Here is a 22,313-nt window from a genome sequence, read left to right on the forward strand (position 1 = left end):
TCTCCCATGGTTTTGCCTGCACATTGCACTAGAAGGTTAATGAGGATTAATCGCTACCCAGGGAACAAATGCCTCTGTAGTGACCCCTCCCCTCCCCTCCGCTAGAGACCCCTCACATCTTCCCCAATGGCTGTGGGCCACCGTCACCTCTTGTGGGACAACCCTGCCCCATAGAAGATGCCCTAAAATGCCCCGAGGCTGGCAGGCAGGCAGAAATGATCAAGGGATGAGGGAGGCGGACAGGCCTAAGTGTGGGCCTCATCCATGGTTCTTTTGAGGGGTGGGAGTCTGGATAAGAGAGTCATTTGGAACTCCTTAAAGGGATGGAAGCAAGTCAGGTGTAAGTGTTTGTTTAATTCTGCACATGAAGCTATAGTGGAAAAATGTATCGTAATACATTCAGTGTGGTTAATGTTTATTACAACCTGAGCAAAGAATATAAGTATCTTATATCAACACTACACTTGTAAGTACAAGAATACAAGTCACAAACGGGTCCCCTCCATATGTGATACTCTTATATAAACAGAAAGAGCAAAACCGAACATTCCCCTCAAAGCGTATTGTTTGATATCATGGTAGGAAGGACATATGGTGAATTGGTGACAAACCTGTTCATTCAATTTCAGTTTTGAAAATGAATTCTCACCAGATGCAACTGTTGCAGCAGGGGTGTGGAAGCTCTATCCTGCAGGCCTGTAAGGTCATTTATCTGAAACCATGTCCACCCATCAATCAACTGACATCACTGGCGGGGGGGGGTGGGGGGGTGGCATTCAGTCTTGTTGGGTGCTGCTTCGCATTTAAATAATGCCTGTTTTGTTTTGTTTCTATGTAGATAAAAGTGCCTTCAGATTGAAGTTCTCTGTTGAGCATTGGGATTCAGAAGGCTGTCTAGCTGTGAAATCATGGACAGCCATTAAGGTAAGCATTGTTTTTACCGGTATTCCCTTTGAAAACAACAACTGAAAACTAAAACTTAGTTGTTATATGTACATCTATTTCGGAAAAACCGACGAGCTTTTTTCCACAATGGCACCCTTGAGCAGAGATTGACTACTAAAGAGAGACAGTTTCCAGCCACATGTGCTCCGATACTCAGACATTAAACATTTGAGGGTAGGAAATGGGCATGTCCGTATGCACTTCATGCTTCACATCTTTGTTCCAAAGGTTCTGGATCTATGCCATTCCCCCCCCCCCACACACAGTACAACCACCAGGACAGGAGGCAAAATGTAGCAGCCAGACTATTGCCTGTTGCAAATTTTACAGTCTGTATAACACCAGTTCTAGACCAAGTTTAAGCTGACTTTTGATAGGATTTAAATTCTGGGCTCTTTTTAAATTAATTATTTCATTTTATTTTTATTTGGTGTGTTTATTAATTGGTGCTTTTACCTGTATTATTGTTTTTTAATGATCATATATTAGCTTGGGGGGGTCCTTGTAGGCAGTATTTACTATTACTAATTACTACCATAAACCCCACCCCCCAACACCCCACGTTCTTATTAGCACAGTTAACAGTAGTTGTAGTAATAGCAATGTAGGAAGTGGGGTTCCTGGTCCTCAGAAGAGGCATGTGCACATCAAGGTGATATACTACCTTTTTAAATGTCCCTGGAGCTCCTTTTGCTTTTTGCTGCCTCTGGAGTATAGCCTGATGTACCTTGTTCAGCAGCCGAGTCTGTGATCGCCACTCAGCCTTTGCAAAGGCACGCAGCCCAGCCCAGACCTGAGAGAATGCAAGAGCTCCCCACAATACTATAATCTAGGGAAGGATTAATTATTGCCCTGCTTTGCGTAGTGTTGGTTCTGTGATTATGCAAAGCGTGGTGTGAGCTGAAATTATGCAAGCTTCCTTTCTCCCTCTCTCTCTCCCTCTCTCTCTCTCTCTCTCTCTCTCTCTAATGTCGAAAGAGATCCTAATTCAACAGTCTGAATTTGGCTAGCAGACCACTTAAGTTGTCAGCTTCATGTTAGTATCCCTGTCAGGAGCTTTTCGGGGCTTTACACAAAAGAGTCAGTCACTTCTGTGCAGCAGCAGAAAGAAAGCAAAGGTTTCCGATTCATCCACTGTTGGGACAGGGGTGGGTGGAAAGGAAACCCATTGGCATTTTTAACACAGATTGTTTCCCTCTGATATTTTTACCTGGGGTTTCATGCTCTCTGAAGCATTATAAATGCTTGTTCAGAGTAATGCTGAACAGGATTCCAGAATGCTTCAGAGAGCTCGAGGAATTATTATTGCTGTTTAGCTTAAGAGCAGCTCAGAGAAGCAAAAGAAAGGAGCCAACTCCCATAATTTCATACCAGTTGTAGGCATCCTTTGTTATAAGCAAGGCTAAAAGTGGTTGGAGTCTTTGCCTTGATGGGACCAATGTTTGTATTCCCTAGTACCAGCTGGAGAACAGGATTTCCTCAACAGGCAGAGTGGCTGCCAAGAAGATCCCAAGCTGAGCAGCCACTGAGCTGTACCACTGTGCCAATTTTACTGATCCCCAGCATATAAGGCTGGTGGGTTGCATTCAGCTTCACGGGTCACAAGTTCCCGAGTCCTGTTTTACAGCAACTCTTAGGAAAGTTTGCCCGCCACTTGGGCAACCAGGGATCTAACACAGAAGGTATTGTACATTGTGGTAAAAAGTGAAAGAGGGGCTCTGCTATTCTCTCCCACCCGGCACAGAATCCATGTTCGTTCAGCGTTTGCTGGCCTAAGCACCCGGCCACAAAAGCTTAAAGCAACATGTTGCATCTTTTATTTATTGACATATTTATAGCCCACGTTTTCATAAAAACAACAACAAAGCAGTATACAGCATCTGAAATTACAAAATTATAGTTTTGCAAACTAGGGTGCCAGAATTGGACAACCTTCAGTTTGATAGCTCAATTGGTAGAGCATGAGACACTTAATCTCAGGGTCATGGGTTCAAGCCCTATGTGGGGAAAAGATTCCTGCATTGCTGGGTTGGACTAGATGACCCTCATAGTCCCTTCTGACTCCACTGTGCTGTTTCATCTTTTAAACTAGTGAACAACTGAATAAATCCACGACAAATGTATTGTAATTTAGTAATGCTACTTAACTTTCTGGCTTCCAGTAGTCTTGGACAACCTTCTATAAATTCATCTCTTGATAGCCTGGCTCTTATCTTTACTTCCCTCATGTTGTCTCCCGTATCATTGAATGGTAATCACTATGGGGTAGGGATCTGTTTTGAGGGGTTTGTTTTGGTTATGTTACTCAGTGAAGCTCCACTTGCATGCATAGATACATACATAGATGCATACATAATTTTTTTATTTAGAAAAGATCATCAGCTTATGCAGGAGAGCTGGTGAGAAGGACATCCTACTCACTATGACAGATGGAACTAATACTCTTCTGCCTTCCATTTGTGACTTCTGGCAGAGAAGTACTTGGCTCCCTGTGCAAGTAATCATAGCAAATGTGTTGAGCAGTAGCTCTCCCTCTTCCACTCTATTTAGAATGATGTGCAGTTGGTCTTGTCACCAGGACAGATAAAGGCAGTGTTTTGTTCCCCCCTCTACAGAACTTCCAAAAATAGGCATGAACTGCTAACTATTTGAGCTAATAAGACACTCTACTTTGAATTAGAAATCTGAGTTGCATGTGAACTGTTGCAAACCATCTCACCCTTTTTCATTTCACTTATTATGAATGTAGAATCTCAGCATATTATAAGGAATTTTCTTTTCCTAACTTCATTATCGAGTAGGAATGCTAGTGTTGAGATTCAAGAGTTTCCAATACTCTATACAAAAGCTTCCTAATGAAGAAGCTGTGGGATGCTTCCTAATCATTTGATATCACGTGAGGGAGAATTGACTGGAGCTTTTAAAAATACCTTTCTTCCTTCCATAGAAATAGCCTCAGGTGTGACCATAAGTACAGTTACTGGGCCATCTCTGCTGGAGATCTGGTACAGTGTAGTGGTCAAGAGACTGAGCTATGATTCAGAAAGACCACACTTCATATCTCATCTCCCATAAACTTTGGCAAGCCACAGTGTCTCAGCCTCAAAACCTAGCCACAATGTGGGTCTAATGAATACAATGTCTTACGACAAAACTTTCCAAACTGTGTGTCGTGATACATTAGTGTGTCATGCGAACACTCCCTGTCCTCCTCCCAGGGTTGGAAATGGGTTAGTTTAACCTCCAGTTTGCTGGTAAAACTGAATTACTGTGTTGCGAAATGATGCATGTCTAAAAAGTGTGTCACCAACATGAAAAGTTTGGAAAGCTCTACCTTACGGAGTGGTTGGTAAGAAATACATAAATAATATATGTATAGCATCTTTTAGTGACCTTGCTTGTTTCACTTCCCAGTGGGTGGGTCATTCCTCTTTGTGAATAAGGATCAGAATGCTTTAAAAGCACAGGTAAAATTCAGATCTCCATGGCACTGGAAAAGAGGTAATGCGAAACAGTCTTGCCCAGGAATAGGAAACCTGCAAATTCTCCGGACATTGCAGGACTCCTGCTTTAATCATTACTAACCATTAGCTGTATTGGGTATGGTTCATGGAAGTTGGAATTCAGTAACATCTGGAGGGCCACAGGTCCCCCTCCGTCCCCTGCTCACACCTACAAATTCTTCTTCTGGGACCTTATGAATAGACCCCGTCTGCCTGCACAGTTCCCTTTTATTTTTTTCTTACTCCTATGTTTATCCCATCTATACTACAAGGAACTCAAGCCAATGGACATGAATATGGTTGTTAGTTTTCTCTGCTTAACAACCACATCAAGTATGTTAGGCTGAGAGGAAGAGTGGCTGGACCAAGTTCATTCACACACTTCATAGATGAGCAGGAATTTTAACCTGGGTCTTCCTGGCTGTAGCCTGGCACCATGCATGCTATTTATATCAGTGGTCTCAAGCAGTAAGCCTCTCGGCAATGTATAACATTAGTATTAATATTAATAAGAGAGAGAGTGCGTGGGGCAGTGGCGCAGCATATGACCACGCTGCCCAGGGTGGGGGCACTCTTGAGGGGGGTGGGACATGCTCCCGAGGGGGGCAGCATGTGGAGGGTGCCCTCCCAGGCACGGGATAGCCTCTTGGGTGTACGGAGCAGCACGCGTACCTTGCAGCCGGGGGTGGAGCAAGCTGCCGATGGCAGACATTCAGTGCGCCACACGCCCACGACTCCCAAGCCTCCCCCAGCTGTCAAAATGAAGGGGGGAGGAGGAATGCCACTGGCAAAGTGGTACAGCTCCCTCTTTTCCCCAATGGCTCCGGGTAGGCTTGGGAGTCATGGGCGGGCAGCGTGCCAAATGTCACCACCCCCTCAGGGATGACACCCGGGGCAGTCCGCCCCCACCGCACCCCCTTCCTCCAGCACTGCAGGGGTGGAATTCTAACAGGAGGCACCAGAGTGGTTTATTGGTTAGAGTACTGGACTTGGATCTGGGAGACCAGGATTCAAATTGCCACTCAGCCATGAAGCCCACTGGGTGCCCTGGGACCACTAACTGTCTCTCTGCCTAACCTGCCTCACAGGGTTATTGTGAGCCTAAAATGGAGAGACGTGTGTATAAAGAAAAAGGTGATATATAAATGTTATTAATAATACAAAAATAAAGCAAGAAACAAACAAATGCAAACGATTCGTAATGGTCTGTAAACCACACAGCTTCATGTGTTCCAAGGCTGAGTTCTAGCATTGAAAACTGATCTGGATCTGAGCCCAAACTCAAAATTAGATCTTGTGAGTGCCCTTAGGTGCCATTTTAAAGCCCTTCCTGTGGTCTAGTCCTAATATTAAACCACGGGTTGTATAAACAGACAGCGGCAGTCCTCTGTGCATACTAAGGAGTATCTACATGAATTTTATTTCCTCTTTGTAGTGAGGAGGAGCTCAATTTCTCAGGCACTTTGTGTTAAGGAAAGGATTTGGCCCACTGGGAAGAAACAGGCTTTAAAGATAGCCTAGCTGTCAGCAATGAAAGCTTGAACTTTAACTTCTACTGGAGCAGAGTCACAAACTAGGGAAGCCAAAAATGTCCCTCTGGGTCATTTCAAGCTCTCAGGGAAACTTGAATATGCTAAGTAGAATTGTTTGTGAATGAGCCAATAGAGATGGTTAGGCAGGCAGGGTACAGGCAATGTCTTTTTCCCACAAGTGGGAGGAGGGGTGGGTGAGCCCAGAAGATATAAGCTCAAAACAAAGCCAGGCTGTGTCCCTGAATTGTTCACATCCACTGGATAAGTGAGGCTTGGTCCAGAGAAAGAGACGTTGGAGCCATGATTCTAACAATGGAACCTGGTAAGTGTTTTTTATTTCCTAGAGGGGAAAGAATAAAATATTAGGTGCCTGTTTTAAATTATTCTATTGTTTAAAGGAGTATAGTCCCTTCCTTGTTTTTGAGTTCTTATTTGATGTGTGCCTTGTGCCGTGTGAACTTTTCAATGGGCTCTAATTCCCTCTGGAGCAGAGAGCACACTATGGGCAAAATAAGTTATTTTATAAGAGCTCCTTGAATGGGTTCAGGGACGCTTGCGATACATTTGTTATGTTGGTGCCAAAAGCTGGAGGCGTGATAAACACCGGAGTTGTTAGGGAATGAGAAGGGGGCAGTCTTTCATTTAATGGCAAGCCATAACGCGGAGAGCAGTGTGCCCTTAGTATTGAGAAGTATCAAGTATTAAGGGAGGAGCCCTGTGCCAATGAGCAAAGCTTCAGTATGTGAAGTGCAGCCTTCTGGGCTTTTGTTTTGTTTTACAGTGTCATTCGCTGTCTAATTTTACCATAAGGGGAAAGAAACAAAATCTCTTTTGTGCTTTGTAAATTTCTCACTTTCAGGAGCAAGAGAAAAGGAGGCAATTTATACGCTGGAATTGGGTTGGCTGAAACATTGCAGATAGGTTGCAGAACGTTAGTAATACAAGCTGTGCATAAGTCCATGTGCAGTCCTGGTACAGGTTGTTTTGTTAAAATGGATATGTTGCATTCATCTAACAAGTGACGCCTGCACTCTGCCTCTGGACAAATAGATTTTGTTGTGTGTGTGATTGTATCAGTAGTGGCTATTTTTTTTTAATGTGGTGCTTTCAGCCTAAGCACACTGCTGAGTTCTAATGTGCATGTTCATTATTCTTTTTAGTATCAAATTTTTATACTGCCCTTCATCTGAGCATTGCAGAGCAGTTAACAGTATATTTTGTTTTTCCATGCTTATTTCATACTTGTAGCACAAATCTATGCATTTCTGCTCAGAAGTAATTTGCACTATGTTCAATGGATGTCGCTCCCAGGTAAATGGGCATAGAATTGCAACCTGAGCCTATAATCCTAAGTATACTAACCAGGAAGTAAGAGCCATTCAGCTCCAAGAGACTTTGTTTTGAGTGGACATGCTTATTTTACTCCCTGCCCACAAGGAACCCTGGGAACCGTAGCCTTTTTTGGGGGAGGGGCAGTGTTCTTTGGCACAATTCTCAGCAGCCTCCTCAACTTGCCATTCTTTCGAGGAGCGATTGCTATTAAATAGGCATAAAATGTTTATTTTGTATGTTTGCACCGTACCTTTCTTCCTGAGGAGCTCAAGGTGTGGTGTACATAGTTCTCCCCCTTCCCATTTTATCCCCACAGCAACCCTGTGAGGTAGGTATTTGCACTTAGTGGAGATATGTCTTACATCAGCAGTGGTGAACCTCTGGCTCATGGGCTTAATTGGGCCTGCCAGTGCTCCCCATTTGGCTCACAAGGCCAGTTAGACAAGAGGACATAGGTTGGCTGTCAGCTTTACGTTGTGTAATGTCAGGTGCAGGACATGGACTTGGTAAAACATCAAATTCCAAAGGCATGAACTGAACTGAGAGTGCACTTAGAGTACACCTCTGGTTCTCCCTTTGTAGCCACAATTGGAACTGGACACTTTGGTGCCTTTTTCTATTGCCCACAAAGGGTTGTCCAGCCCATCCAGCCCTTTCAATACTGGTCCTAACAACTGTGCTTTTGGAAACAATGCAGTTATAAGGGCATCCCGGCATCCTAAGCATATGTACCCAATGCAAGAGGGCAGCTCTAGCATTTGTATAATCTCTTAGTCGCCCCTGCCATTTAGGCAGAATTTGAAGGTGCCCATTAGCTGTAAATAAGTCCCTTGTACTGTGAAAACACAGGCTTAATTGAAGTAGGACCTCATTACTCGAAGCTGTGCTCTGCTTTTCCTAAGCAATATTTTAGAAACAAGATTTTCATCCATTCCTAGTATGTAGTATTCAATATATACAGATAACGGCTGCCTTAAAAAAAAACCCACACACATGTGAATTGTTGCTACTGCTCTCCTGCCGTTCATTCGTTGGTTTCAGTCCAAGAGAATGCTTGTTGCTGCTTAGTTTGTAGAGTTCATGTGACCTCCTATCCAAAGGGATCGTTGCATTTGGCCCATGTCATTAAAGCTGTTAAGTCAGATGGAGGAAGCACAAACCAGATGGTAGTGGGGGTGCTGTGTCAGAAAATGCATACTTAGATATTGCTCTCTGTGGCCTTCTGTTGTAGAAAGAGAACAGAGGTGAAGCCTCTTGATAACATTGCCAGATGATGTATCTGGACCTTACAAGAATTCACTCTATTGTCATTTGATGTCTGTGATGAAGACATTCATTGTAACTGTCTAATAACATAAGATTGGAAGGGGATACAATCTTGAAGCTTCGAAGAGCTCCAGGCTTCCCTGCCCCTTTATATTCCCCTCTGCAAGTAATACAGAGCTTCACTCTTCTATGCCCTCGGCTAATTGCCAGCCCAAAAATCAGTGGGCAAATGCCCCTGTGCCTGTTGATCTTTCCCTAGGCACATAGCACCCCTAGACTTGGCTGTTCCTAAGCTGCTTTAAAACAGGGATGGGCAACCTGTGGCTCCGCACATCTTGCTAGGACTTCAACTCCTGCCATCCAGATGCTGTTGGGATCCAACTCTCATCAGCTGTAGTCAACAGATCCAGTCGTGAGGATTCTGGGAATTGTAGTCCAAAAACTTCTGAAAGGCCCCAAATTTCTCAACCTGGATTTAGAACTTTAATTGGCTTTATAGATATGTATTCGTATGCTAAAAAAAACATTTTAAATAAATAAATGAATATTTTAAATAAATAAATGAATTTATTTTAAATAAATACAGTGAATCCCAGTTCCATGCATAATGCACTTCCCCTTCCTGGGGTGACTAAAGATACCAGAGCTTTATTTTTCCAAGGGTATATGTGAAAGAAGTTAGAAACTTGAGAAACATCCTGTATGGTTCTAATACACTTATGAAGAGTTACCCAACACTGAAGTAAGAACTTCCTGCCCAGAGAGCTTTATGTGTGATAAAATCCCATGGAGTTTTGGGTTCCACTGATCACATGAAAAGCTTTAATGCTAGTATCTTCCTTATTTTTGAGTAGTTTGCTATATTCTTTGCAGCACAGGATCATGTTTAGACTGTTTCCCCATATAAAAATCCAAGTTCATTGTTGTTTATTGTTCTGTTTCTCACCTTCCAATAACATCCACTTAGTAATTAAGAAAGCCTAGTGACTTTTTTAAAAATAAAAAACCCCACCTGTACCTTTTAGAAGAGATCTTTTAATTTTTTAAGTGTGGCAAGTACAGCCTGTATTGTGACTCAGGCAATGGACAATTTACTTGGTAAAACAATGCATACAGTACATCTTTTTTCTTTGCTTGGAAGTATCTTCTTTCCTTTCATCCTGTCCTTCCCAGGCTTTTCTTTTCTGAATGACTTGATTTCTTTGTTTCTTTTCCCTTTTGCATATTTTTTTGGAGGTGTTTTTTTGGGGGGGAGGTGCTGAAAACTGGAAATGAAAGCTAGGACTGAAACTTTCTGACAGTGGGGAAGGACTTGGAAGTAGCTGCAGGCCAGGCCTGTTGTAACAGCTGATATGATCCTTCTGCATTTCAAGAGCTATTTATGGTCGATTAGCTGGTATCAAAGCTCCACTGTTCAGCCCATAAAAGGTTGGTCCTGTGTGAAGTTACCACACTGCATTTGGCTTAGTCCTCTTAAGTTTGAGAGCCTGTAGTTGTCTGTGTAAGAATCCCAATGATGGATGGAAATGCTGAACTGCGGGATTGCTCTGTTGAGGATTTCAGGTGTCTGAGGACATTTAAAGAGAGGTTTTTGCCAGTAACATTTTCGTCCAGCCTTTCATTCCTTGGAATATAGCTTTTGCACATGTGCTCTGCTTGGTGCACATACGCCACTGGAAAGCCCTGTTCTAAATTCATCTGGCTCTGAATCATCTTGGCCACAGTTGCGCCTGTGAAGCCTGCATGCTACTGACTTGTGTGATGTGTCACTCTGTTTTCTTAGTACCTGAATGTATGTTGTTTCGGAGAGAAATTGTAGCTCAGCCGAGGAGCCACTTCTGAAATGAAGCCTAGTTTTTGCTGTTGGATAAAAAGACATTTTACTAGGGCATATATATTTTTCTTTTGTGAATTTTCTTTCTGCAAGGGTTTTTGTTTTGCTTTTTAATACCCAGGCTAGGATTTAAAATATACAAACCCAAACGCACAGGATTTTGAAGTAAGTAACTTCTCTCTTCCTTCAGTGCTTGACGCCAAAAGTTTTCGAAGCCAGTTGCTTGCAAATGTTTGACTGCTTTGTCAGGTTGAATTGTGACTGAGGATTTCTTTCCCCCAGAGCCTGTGCATGTCAGTCATTCGAGGCATTTTGCATCTCTCTTTTCTTCTTTTGCCTATGGGGTGATTTAATTCTCACAATGGATGGAAAGTTTGACACTTAATGCCTTCTTTGCGTGAAGTGTGTGACAATTAAAAAGAATGTGTTGACCTTTAATATCTCTGTGTTACAGCAGATTGCAAACACCATAGATAACACAGTCTGAACAATGGAAATTTTATATGCTCTTTATTGAAAAGTATGAAATACTTCGTTAAAACTGAAATATGTTCCTCGCTAACCCACTGCCAGCTAGTTTAATGCTAGGCCACGTCTCAGGCTCTGACTGTGCTGAACTCTCTCTCTCTCTCTCTCTGTGTGTGTGTGTGTTGTTCTTGAATTGACAACTGGGTTGCACTAGCACTGGTTTTCACAAAACCAGTAATCATCTTTTGGGAAAGAGGAGGAGGTGGGGAAGATGAGTAATAACTTTGGACAGCAAGTCCTATTAATTTTTCTATGGAATAACATCCCAAATAAAATGTAGCTTGCTAGCCAAATACAAATATTTTGAGAGGGTTGGGCTAGATGATTTCATGGTTTCCTAACCATTATTCTACAAAGCTAGCATAAGTGCCCCTTTTGGCTAGAGTGTGTGTGTGTGTGTGTGTGTGTGTGTGTGTGTGTGTTCACTTCTCAGGAGTGGACAGCCTTTGGCCCTCCAAATGTTGCTACAGCTGAAAAGAGTTGAGAGTCCTGGCCACTGGCCAGTCTTACTGGGCCTGATGGGAGCTGCGGTCCCAACAACTTCTGGAGGGCCATATCTCACCCATCCTTGACTTAAATGCTGTATTTCTTGGCATATGCTAAGAACAAACTGTGACCCAGGTCGTCCTCAGTTCAAAGGTTACTTCAGCCACAAGGTCACCAGATTGCCTTAGGCAACCATCTCCTCTTCAGTGGGGCTCTTGCCACTTTGCCCACCTTTTGTTGTATCCGAAAACACTTTAAACTGTGCTATACTAATGCTAAGTATTATTCATTGCGTGCAATTTGTCATTCCTCACAAATTAAGGTCAGCCTTTAAAATTACCTGTGTGGGAAATGAAAGCAGTCACCCATATAGCTGCTTCTCCTTGTTTAATTGAAAAGCCTGTCCATATCCTTGTAAGTTAGAAAAGAGCATTCTTGAACAGAAACAATATTGAAAAGGTGGGAAAACTGAGGAAGAGATGACAAAGAATCTTGGTTGTTTTGTTGTAGAGATCCTGTCTTCCAGTCCCATACTTAATTTGCAAGAGGAGAAGCTTCACAAAAATCCAGACACCTTTGAGAACACCTGTGCCCTCTTCTTTAGCCCCATTGTTCTCAAGTTGACCAGTGCCAGGCAAGCGTAGCCAACTGAGTGTCCTCCCAGGTGTTGTTGGACTTCACCTCCTATCAACCCCAGCCAGCATGGCCAGCGATCAGGGATGATGGGAGATGCAGTGGAATTGCACTTGGAAGGCATCAAGTTGCCGACTCCTGATTTTATCTCCTACTGTTTAAACATGTGCCCTCATTTTGTCTTGGTCTTAAAGCTAAAGTGCTGCTGCTTAGCTGATTTATTTTTTACTTAACTGAAACATTTATATCCCTGCACCACCACCCACCCCAACAAAGGCTCGGTAATATGGCTAAAAGTCAAAACACAAATGCACATGCAATCACTATAAAAGAAATAACACAGTCTGTAAACTAACCACTTACAAAAAAACCAACAGTGGGCAAAATGCTGGCAGAGAAGGGACAGCACAAACATTTCTCTGAGAGTGGAGTTCAGGGTCTGGGTTCCATTGTTGAAAGGACCCTTGTCCTGGGTAACTTCTCCATTAGATTTCAGCTGGTGAAAGGTCCCAGATAAGAGCACGAAGACCCTTAATGCAGCATTGGGGAGCCTGTGGCCTTCCAGATGATACTGGACTCCCTTTAGCCCCCACCAGCATGGCCTTAAGGTCAGGGGTGATGGGAATTGTAGAGCTGGGAGGCACCATTTGGCTGCACGTGATTTAAACCCCTTCTGTTCATCACTGCCTTCCTGTGTCTCCCAAAACACAACCCAGCGCTCTTATTCAAGATATAGGTGCCGATAGGCCAAATGCTTTAAGTTAGTGTTGAGCTCCCAGGACTTAAAGGTGTGGACGGCCCATTTTAGGTAGCGGAGAGCAGTTATGAAATCCTTCCTCCTGCGAAAGAGTTATTCAAAGCAGGAAATGGCAGTTATTTAATCTGCCTTCATAAAACATGGAAAAATAAAAGCAATTTGTCAAGCACGGCCCCACCCCCTGCAATAACCCACCTCAGCACTGCCTTGTGTTTATGTGCATAGGAGTAATACCAGAAGGGACTCTACTGTGAGGAATGACTACATAGAGAATAGGCGTTAGAGAATGTGTTCCGTAAATTGTATCCTAAACAGGGATGGGTGGGAGTGGGGGGCTACCCACGTAGTGCCTTCTCAATGTTGCTGGAGTCCAACTCCCATCAGATCCAGCCAGCTTCCGGAGGGCATTTCATTGGCTCCCCCTGCCTTGAGCAGGATGCATGGCCATTAAAGCACAACAAAATTCCTTTTACTATTGAAACAGCTTGATTGTGAAGACCTTTGGACTGCAAACATGGAAAACTTGTGTGTAGCAGTTATTCCCATAGTCATAAGGAGGACCAAAGCTTTAAAAGAAGTCAACACATTTAAGATCCTGCATAGAGTGATCTTTCTAATCTACTGGTTTTGCTATTTGCTATCCCGTTTTGCTGATTGAATTTCTTCCATTCGATTTTCATTGTTGTTTGCCTCATTTGCCAACCTTATATGTACAAACTGCTAATAGTTGATGTTAATTATAATTATTGATGAGATGCAGCTTTGGGAGTGTGCCAGTGTAGTAGGATCTCTCTGACTGCTCATCTTCCAGAAGCATTGCTGCTGATGAAGAAACCTTTCTTTAAGCTTCTACATTTCCTTCCTGAGAAAGATTCCACCCTCTTGTCAGACCGAAAGGCATAATTTCTTCCTCTAACAGAAGTAGTAGGTAAGCGCTTTCTTAAAAACACTATTTCAAGAAATGAAACAATTGCATGGCTGTGCTTGAAAGCTGTTAGATGGAGAGATTTTGTTTTCATTCATAACTTCAGTGCGGAGAATGTATTCCAACTGAAATTTGCTGTGAGCAAATAAGAATGCAACCCAGCTTTATATTAGAAAAAATTAAAATAGAACATGGAGAATTAGCGATCTTAAATCATTACTGAAACAAAAGTTTGCAGGGCTCACTTTCCTACTTGAATGTTGTATTTACTCTGTTAAATAGTCATGCAGCTTGAGACTAAAATGAAGAGGATAGAATCTTGGTGCAAATATTCTTTATTTATGAGATTTCTTAACACATCCTTTACCATAAAGTCCAAGGGAGGATTAAAACAATACAAATGTAATATAATACACAGTGCATCACAATATAAAATTATAAAAGCAATTAATTATCACAACTGTGAAATAAAACCATTCCAAATAGAACAGTATGAATTCAACAAAAGATAAGGGCCCCACAAAATGAAAAACCTTTACCTGTTCATGGCCAGGAGGCAAAGATGTTGATACAAACCTTGGCTATGAATCAGCTGCTCTGGGTGCCACTAATCACAATTCCTACTGGAGATCTGGAGACTGCTCATCGGAAGCTGTGCCATAACCAAGAGTGATTCAGGCAGCAAGCCTGTAGATTTTTTATTTTATTTTGCTGTAAACGTTTTGTGTCTCACCAGCTACAAATGAGAGCTGGTGGTTTCACAACCTGTAAGGCCAAGGGGTGTGGGACCTGTGACCCTCCAGCTGTTGTGTTGCAGTTCTACTCTGACTGGCCTTAACCCGCATGGCTAATGGCCAGGGATGATGAGGGTTGGAAGACATCAACATTTGGGATTCAGCTAGGTGGGTAAAGAAAAAGCATTTTATATGTGTTGTATATTCATTATACAGAAGTTTGGTGGAAGTTTGATACAGCTAGGCGGCATTTGTGGATCATACTATAGCTTCAAACAGTCTGCTTTCTTAAAAGTGTGGATCTTAAGTGTTTCCAGGTCTGTACAATAGTGTTTGCTATGTTGGGGAGATCTCCTATGATGTCCTCCACGATGGAGCATAAAATAACACAATGCAGATTATTCCATACTATTTGCTGTTTGAGAAAGTAGAGCAGTCAGTGGATTAATGCTGTTTTCTGGAAATATAAATGATATGGCTGCTGCATGAATTATTCAGTTTGTATCTTTTGATTCCAGATGGAAACGCAAAACTCATTCACGGTGTTACTAAAACGGCTTGTGATATTGAACTTCACAGAATAACGTGTCACAGACTTTATATAGACGCTGCAGTTGTGCTGGCTCCTGGCTTTTGAGTATGTGGAGGAGCAGCCTGGATATGTCAAAACAATTGATGGAGAGAGAAGCTTAAGACTGCAAAGTATTGGAAAAAAGGCCAAGGCTTCCAAGGACTAGTCTTGAGAATGCTGCTGTTGATATAACCCGGAAAACGTGGAAGAGGGTGAAACAGGAGTAGATAAGCAAAGTGCTTGGAGGAGGGGGTTACACTAGTCCTATTAGCATGCTAAGTATCCTGACTTCCAGCAGGGGGATTAAGAGGCACATTATATAGAGCTCTTATTTCAGCTGCTGATGTTAAATTTGTGCAAGTGACCCAGATGGAAAGATCAGGTGCAGAGTAGTGAAAGATTGATAATGTTAGATTAAATCTGCATTGTACATTTATCGGAGGATCTGCCCATATCAATGAGAAGGGAAAAATGTGTTTGCCATTTAACAGATTCTGGAATTGTTATAGTACCAGCAGACTGTTACCAGATACTTATAGAACATTTTAAATGCTGAGGGACTAGAGAAGTTGTGAACAAGGAAAAACATTACACAGTCAAACATGATTATTGTTGTATCTTAATGTTGCTGGGAAGCTCAAGGTTGGGTTAGATGTTTGTCCACAGAGTGACAGCCTACACGGAGTGCAGCAACCAGTCTCAGGAACGAATGTGCCTGATAATTGCACAAAGAAAAATGGGCACTAGACTTTTATATGTATAAATATGCATGTGACCACTGTGTTTCTCATTTTTCTTGATTCCTTTTGGAAGTGGGGAGATAGAAATTGGGTGACAAGTACAAATGGCTAAGATCAAACAGCTGGGTCACACATAACTTGTGTACAGTGGTAGTAAGTGCATGAAATCCAATGATCCATCTCTACCCATCTAGGCTGTCAGTACTTCAAATAATAAGGCATTAACTGACTATCCTTCCAGTTCACTCATGAAGTCAATCAAGAGTGTATTTGGGTCCAGTGGCAGGTAGTTGCAGTAGCTGGCAGGTTGTGGGCTGGTTTGTAGCATCTGCAGCATCTGTTTCATGAGATTTTGCACATTAGAGTATTACAGCAGAAGTGGGCAGGAAGCAACGCAACTTGCCCTGTTTGCATCATTATGTAATTAATGAACCATCTTGCAGTGTAGGAGGATGTAGCGCTGTATTGTCAGGCAGACAAACAAAATACATAATGGTGTTATCAACAGGGAAAGAAAACTTCCTGTATTTCGATCTTCAACCCAACCGAGATGGGAAGATCACCACTCTATAAATCTTGAGAATTTTGCAGTGTTTTATTACCTTTAGCAAAAGTGTATCTGATTTATCTTCCTGCTAGCTCAGCTTGTGTGCACCCTTTTTTTTGGGGGGGTAGGGTATATAGGGGGAGTAAAAAGCTGATCTGTTAAGGAACATTTCATATAATATTCATCACATTATATTGATAGGAGTGTTCATGAGGAGCTTTCCTTTTATAAATGCTGGAGCAGGGCTGCTCTGCTTCTCACCAGCCCAGTTGAACTCTGTCCTCCAGCCATGTAAAGCAGGCTATTGTACAGTGGTACCTCCCAAGACGAATGCCTCGCAAGACGAAAAACTCGCAAGACGAAAGAGTTTTTTGTTTTTTGAGTTGCTTCGCAAGACGAATTTCCCTATGGGCTTGCTTCGCAAGACGAAAACGTCTTGTGCCTTTTTCAGTGCATTCCTATGGGAAACAGTCAATGCATTTCCTATGGGAAACCGTGCTTCGCAAGACGAAAAATTCACAAGACGAAAAAATTCGCAGAATGAATTAATTTCGTCTTGCGAGGCACCACTGTACTAGGGTCTCAGTAAACACCCTGGGTTTTGCCACCTGCCTGGAATGTTAAAAAAGAGAGAATTGCCACATACATGTCATGGCTGGTGGATCTGTGTCTGGCAAGTCACCTTTTCCACTGTGATTGATCATTTGCACTTCCAGCTCTTGGCAGTATGAAATGTTGTCGTGATTGTCTCTCATTTGAGAGGAAACTCAAGCTTGAGTTTAATAATAATAATAATAATAATAATAATTTATTATTTATACCCCGCCCATCTGGCTGGGTTTCCCCAGCCACTCTGGGCAGCTTCCAACAGAATATTAAAATACAATAGTCTATTAAACATTAAAAGCTTCCCTAAACAGGGCTGCCTTCAGATGTCTTCTAAAAGTCTGGTAGTCGTTTTTCTCTTTGAAAAACGAAGTTTGGTAGAAGTTCGTTGCATCTCCCGGTTTAAGTGAATTAAAACAGTTAGTGGGAAAGGAAAGGTTGGCTTCTGTTCGAGATTCAAAAGAGAACAAAACTGAATGCTGACTGATACTCAGAAAGCTTATTTTACATGTGGCGTAAATTACCTTTTGAAGCAAACTGAAGCAGTCATTGGCTCTGAGATTGGAAGGAATCTGAGCACCCGACTGTCCCATTTTCTTCTTCAGAGTGAGTAATTTAAGACACATTATAAACACAGATTAAGTTGCCTGAGTAGTCTCTGCAGTTAAACGAGAAAGTAGGGGAAAAGTGACATTGTGGTTTGGAGAGGTAAGCCATACAAATTTTTAAAGCAATCCAAAATGTTTCTTTAGACTTGAGATCCTAAGGTTGTGTTTAGTTTTAACATTCCAAGTAGTTAAAGTTTTAACTGCTGTGTGTAGAGGGCACTGAGACATGGACACAAAAATTCAAATTTCCCTCTGATTAATTAAGCAAATACAGCATTTGTCACACTTACAAAATAATGGTTTCTGCTATTGTTATCCATTTAAAATCTAGCTGGGAGCAGCTGATCAGTGTCTCTGCATGACTAGGACACATAGCAGATGTTAGATTGTCTGTCAGAGAAGAGGCAAGGCCTGAGTCCCAAGCCAAACATGATTTACTGCTTATTTTACACTCTCTTACCCTCCAACATGTTGAGTCCCAAAACTAGGTTCAGTGTCTTTCCAGCTGTGCTTCCACGGAAGTCATGTGACTTGTGCAAAATCACGGAGCCCCAAAGATGTGCTTTCTCCAGGGTGAGGTTTTGGCGCAAAATCACAGTGCCCAAAATGACCACCTTGCTCTGGTGGGAAAAAAGGGATGTCCTGTTTTTTTCTGGGACACTTGTGGGGGTATGTACTGTACTCTAACTTGCCCAAGAGAACCTCTCACAAAGAAAACCATCCCAGAAGTAAAGTTGGCCAGAATGGCGTTTGGTTGAACAAAACATCTGTGCAGACATCTGCATTTGCTGTTATAAAGAACAGTCTTCAAACATCCATTGTTGAGACAAATTTTGTTTGGATTGGCCTTTGTCAAATGTTAGCTTGTAAGAGGACCACCAAGGCATAAAGCATGAAATGTCATTTAAAAATTGGTGCTTTTAATAGTGCATTTATTTTTTTTGTACACAGGATCCATGAGTCTAAAAGCATGCTAGTCAATATCCACATTAAGTCTGCAATAGGTTTGCCTTCTTTGTTTGTAAAATGGTGCAGATGAGTGGGGAGATGGAAGAGGCACCATCATGAAAGTGCTTGCTGGAGGGCAAATTGCTTGCTGGAGGGCAAAGTGCAAGCCACTGCTAAAGACCTTCCTTGCCCCCAAGGTTTTCAGTGGTGAGTTGTTTTGTGTTCCTGGCTAAACTTCTTTGGACTATAGCCTTTTTCTAACTTCCTGTTCACATCAAGGGAGACATCAAAATTGTGTGTGGGGATCACAAATGTTAATGTTTTTTAAGGAAATTGTTTATGCGCAGAACCCCGTCACCTAAACTCTACAATCTAGATCTCCAACTGGAGTTTAAAAGGGCAGGGGTCAGATTTGCAAAACAATTGCAGAAAGGAACTGTTTTATTCCTTGTCTCCCTTCTCATGAGTTCCATTCCTTGCTTTGCTGCCTCTGCCTATTCCCATTTACTTTCTTATCTCTGCAAGCCTTTTCTGATTTGTCCACCGCACCAATCTTACTACCTGTTCCATTTCCTGGACTGCATCTCTGACAAATTGTTCCACGTTGTCTTTCATTTGGGTAGCTTAGCCTGACTTTGCAAAGAGATTGTAGACATATCCCCAGCGTCAGGCATAGACATGTAGAGGAAGTGCCATAGCTCAGTGATAGAGCTGCTGCTTTGCGTGCTGAAGGTTCAATCCCTGGGATCTCCAGGAAGGGCTAGGAGAGGCCTGGGAGAGCAGCAGCCAGCCAGTGTTGAGAATAAGCCAGCTTCCTATTTTCCAAAGAATAACAAGTATTTATGAAGAAATGAGTTCCCTAAGGCTTAAGGCTGATTTTCTGTTGCTTACACATTGTTTTAAAACATATTGTATTTCTGTTATTTTCGTCTTTAAATCTATCTGAATTGTGCAAAGCACTTTGGTCCCATGCTAGCATGAGGAGGCGAGACATGAGCATCCCACACAACAACAAAGTAACTGCCACATAAATGGGGTGGGGCTGGTCTGGAAAGGTCCCTGAGGTGCTCCCCAAAAGCCTTGGTGGGGAAAAAATAATTCCTTGATTGAGAGGGATTTCAGAGGGTAAGCAAGGGCAGCCAGCTGAATAACCGTATCTTAATTAAACTCTTAATTCAGCCTGACCACTGGATGATTATTTTTCTTCTTCTTGGCCGCTTGGAACATTGCAATGGGCAAGCCGCCATGTTTCCCAGATCAAGCCGTTTTTATGATAAGTGCAGAGACTTGTTTTTCTCTGCTCTCTTTTCTACAACCTTGGAGGATAAGGCGCTTATATTTAAAGCAAAACATGTCCGTTTTGTGTATTATGGGAAGCAGAAGCACATGGCTGTGCTCTTGGCGCCAACTGAAGATTTCATTCATTTTGCCAAGCCATTGCCCGCTTGCATGTGGCCAGTACTCATTTATGAAAACAGCTAGGCGCACAGATGGCTCTTACTTGTTTCCAAATAAAGGCACAGCTAAAAAGAGTTCCGTTAACCGTCTGGAATGCAAGGAGTTGCGCAGGGAAAGGACCTCAATTTGTGGGCTGAATGGAGATGATTTTCCGGTTGCAAGCTCGGTGGTGGTTGTTATGTAATTTACAAAACCAAGAAATTTTGAAGGTTTCAGTCTTCTATATATAGTTGCAGAGCTCATTTTTGTAGTCCTTGCTACAACACTGAAATTGAATTCTTTGAAATGGCATTTTAAGTGCTGAATGTTGAAGAGAACGTTCACATTCTAGAGCTTCTCTAGTGATAAGAAAGGCTTGGCTCCTAAGCAAGAAAGCTGGCATGCATTGTGCCTTTTGTATCTTTGACTGAAATTGGCAGAGGGCATTCGTTTTAAGAAATGAATGAACAGCCTATGTGTAGGCCCATTTTCATTTTTATCTTGGATGTGTCCAAGCTGCCTAAGTTTGGTACAGATTATACTGAGGACTGAACAATGCGCTAGATTTGCATGTGCAGGGAAATTTTAATGTTGGGGTTTATTCAAATACATGATACCCCATGAGCATGGTATATTGCTCCTTTTCACAAACAAACTTTTCCTTGATGTGCTAGTTTTCTAAGTGCGTCTTTCCAATGGTAGCTTTCTAGGTGCAGGGTGTGTGTGTGTAGGAAGGCTAGCATAATATAATGGAGGTCAGATATCTCTCATGAAGCTCCTAAATGCAAAGATAAAACAGCCTGTTGCTGTTGTTTAGTCGTTTAGCCTGAGAAACCTCAAAAGACTAAAACAGACAGACAAAACAAAAACTTTGCTGCTGAAACCACAAAGAACTGTAGCTTCGTTCTCACACATTCAAGAGATAATGACGTAAATCTAAGTTGAACCTCTTTGGGTTGCAGATGCAAGCTCAGATGACACTGTGTTTTGTGGTGTGTACGTGCAGTGTGTACACACACAGTGTGTTATATGAGTTTACCTCTGCAGCCTAAAGTGGTACAAGTGAGATTTACGTCATCTGTTGCATGTGTGAGAGAGAAGCCATAGTTCCTGATTCAAGCAACAAAGTTTGTGTTTTGTTTGTTTCAGTCTTTTCAGGCTTTTTTCAGGCTGTTTCGTTTTTTGCACTTAGAAGCTTCCTGAGAGAGATTCAACCTCCTTTATATTATGCTACCTGTCTGCCCACTGCCTGCATGCCTAGTCCCACAAGGGTATCTGCCAGGATAAACTATGCTTCCTGAAAAGATTTTTAACCCCCCACCCTCAACCCCAGGGCTGCCTCCAAGATTTTTTTTTGGGGGGTGCATCCTTTGATAGATTGCTTCAGCTGCTAGTGGGCTCTGGAGAAGTGACCTGGTAGCTGAATGTAGCCACCTTTTCTGTTTCCCAGAATGTGACAGTGATTCCACTAGAATTGTGAGAAATTAAAAAGTGTGGCTAGGTCCAGCTGCCTGGTGCTGGTCAGAGTACAGTCATACCTCGGATTGAAGTAGCTTCAGGTTAAGCATTTTTGGGTTGCACTCCACGGTGACCTAGGTTTTGCCGCTCGTGCATGCGCAGACGCTCAAAATGACATCATGCGTGGAAGTGGCGAATTGTGATGCGCTGTCTCGGGTTGCGTTTGCTTCAGGATGCGAACGGGGCTCCGGAACAGCTCCCGTTCGCATCCAGAGGTACCACTATACCTGGGGCAGAACATTTATTTGAAGGGGACCCATTGCAGCCATCAGCAGGCTAGAACATCTACACTCTAGTAGATTCAAAGATCTGATAGCAGCCTTGTTTGTTTTTTGGACAAACCTGGACTTGTGTAAAAACAACTGTAGAGGCCACTGTGTCAACTATACTAGTACAGATGGCTATAATAAGGTGTCTTAATACATTTCTGCACCTAATCTTCAAAAATTGTGTAGCAATTAGTCTGAGACTTTGGAGAACTTCTTATGGTTGGTGTTGTAGACCGTAGCTGGCTAGGTAGATCAAGGAGATGACTTAGCATAATTCAGATTCATGTGTTCAACTGTGGTGGGGGGTTAAAATGACTGTGATGCAACACCGTCACTCATTTCTTTAATGGGTTTTGAAGTGGGTAAAATGCTGCCTCCTGTTTATAACAGAAGTTGTGCAAAAGCACGCTTTGCTGTTGACATTTTCTGATATGTAAACAAGTACAGCCTCTCTCTCTCTCAAAAGTTTACAAGCATAACTAATTGTATTGAACATTAAGAGAGCTCAGAAAGCAAGGGATTTAAAACTATAAACTTCTGGCTAACATTCAGATGAGTAAACATACACTTTCTAGAGTTTAAAAAGCGGCATAG

General features: G+C 42.4%; 1 protein-coding gene across 37 annotated transcripts in view; it reads left to right on the forward strand.

The window, feature by feature from the left end:
• The window catches only part of SVIL (supervillin), a 146,225-nt gene that overhangs the window by 35,004 nt on the left and 88,908 nt on the right, over positions 1-22,313 (forward strand). For 17 of the 37 annotated variants that reach the window (XM_083405911.1, XM_083405955.1, XM_083405916.1 and 14 more), the window contains exon 1: positions 14,577-14,643. In XM_083405911.1, coding sequence (XP_083262037.1) covers positions 14,592-14,643 — 52 coding nt within the window. In that variant the 5' untranslated portion in view covers positions 14,577-14,591. Of the gene's footprint in view, positions 1-838; positions 925-5,804; positions 6,303-14,087; positions 14,644-22,313 lie in introns of those variants that run through there. The other 20 variants (XM_083405915.1, XM_083405926.1, XM_083405927.1 and 17 more) reach the window with 7 other exon arrangements.

Source organism: Podarcis tiliguerta (assembly GCF_965153285.1).
Source record: "Podarcis tiliguerta genome assembly, chromosome: 12".
NCBI classification, from domain to species: domain Eukaryota; kingdom Metazoa; phylum Chordata; class Lepidosauria; order Squamata; family Lacertidae; genus Podarcis; species Podarcis tiliguerta.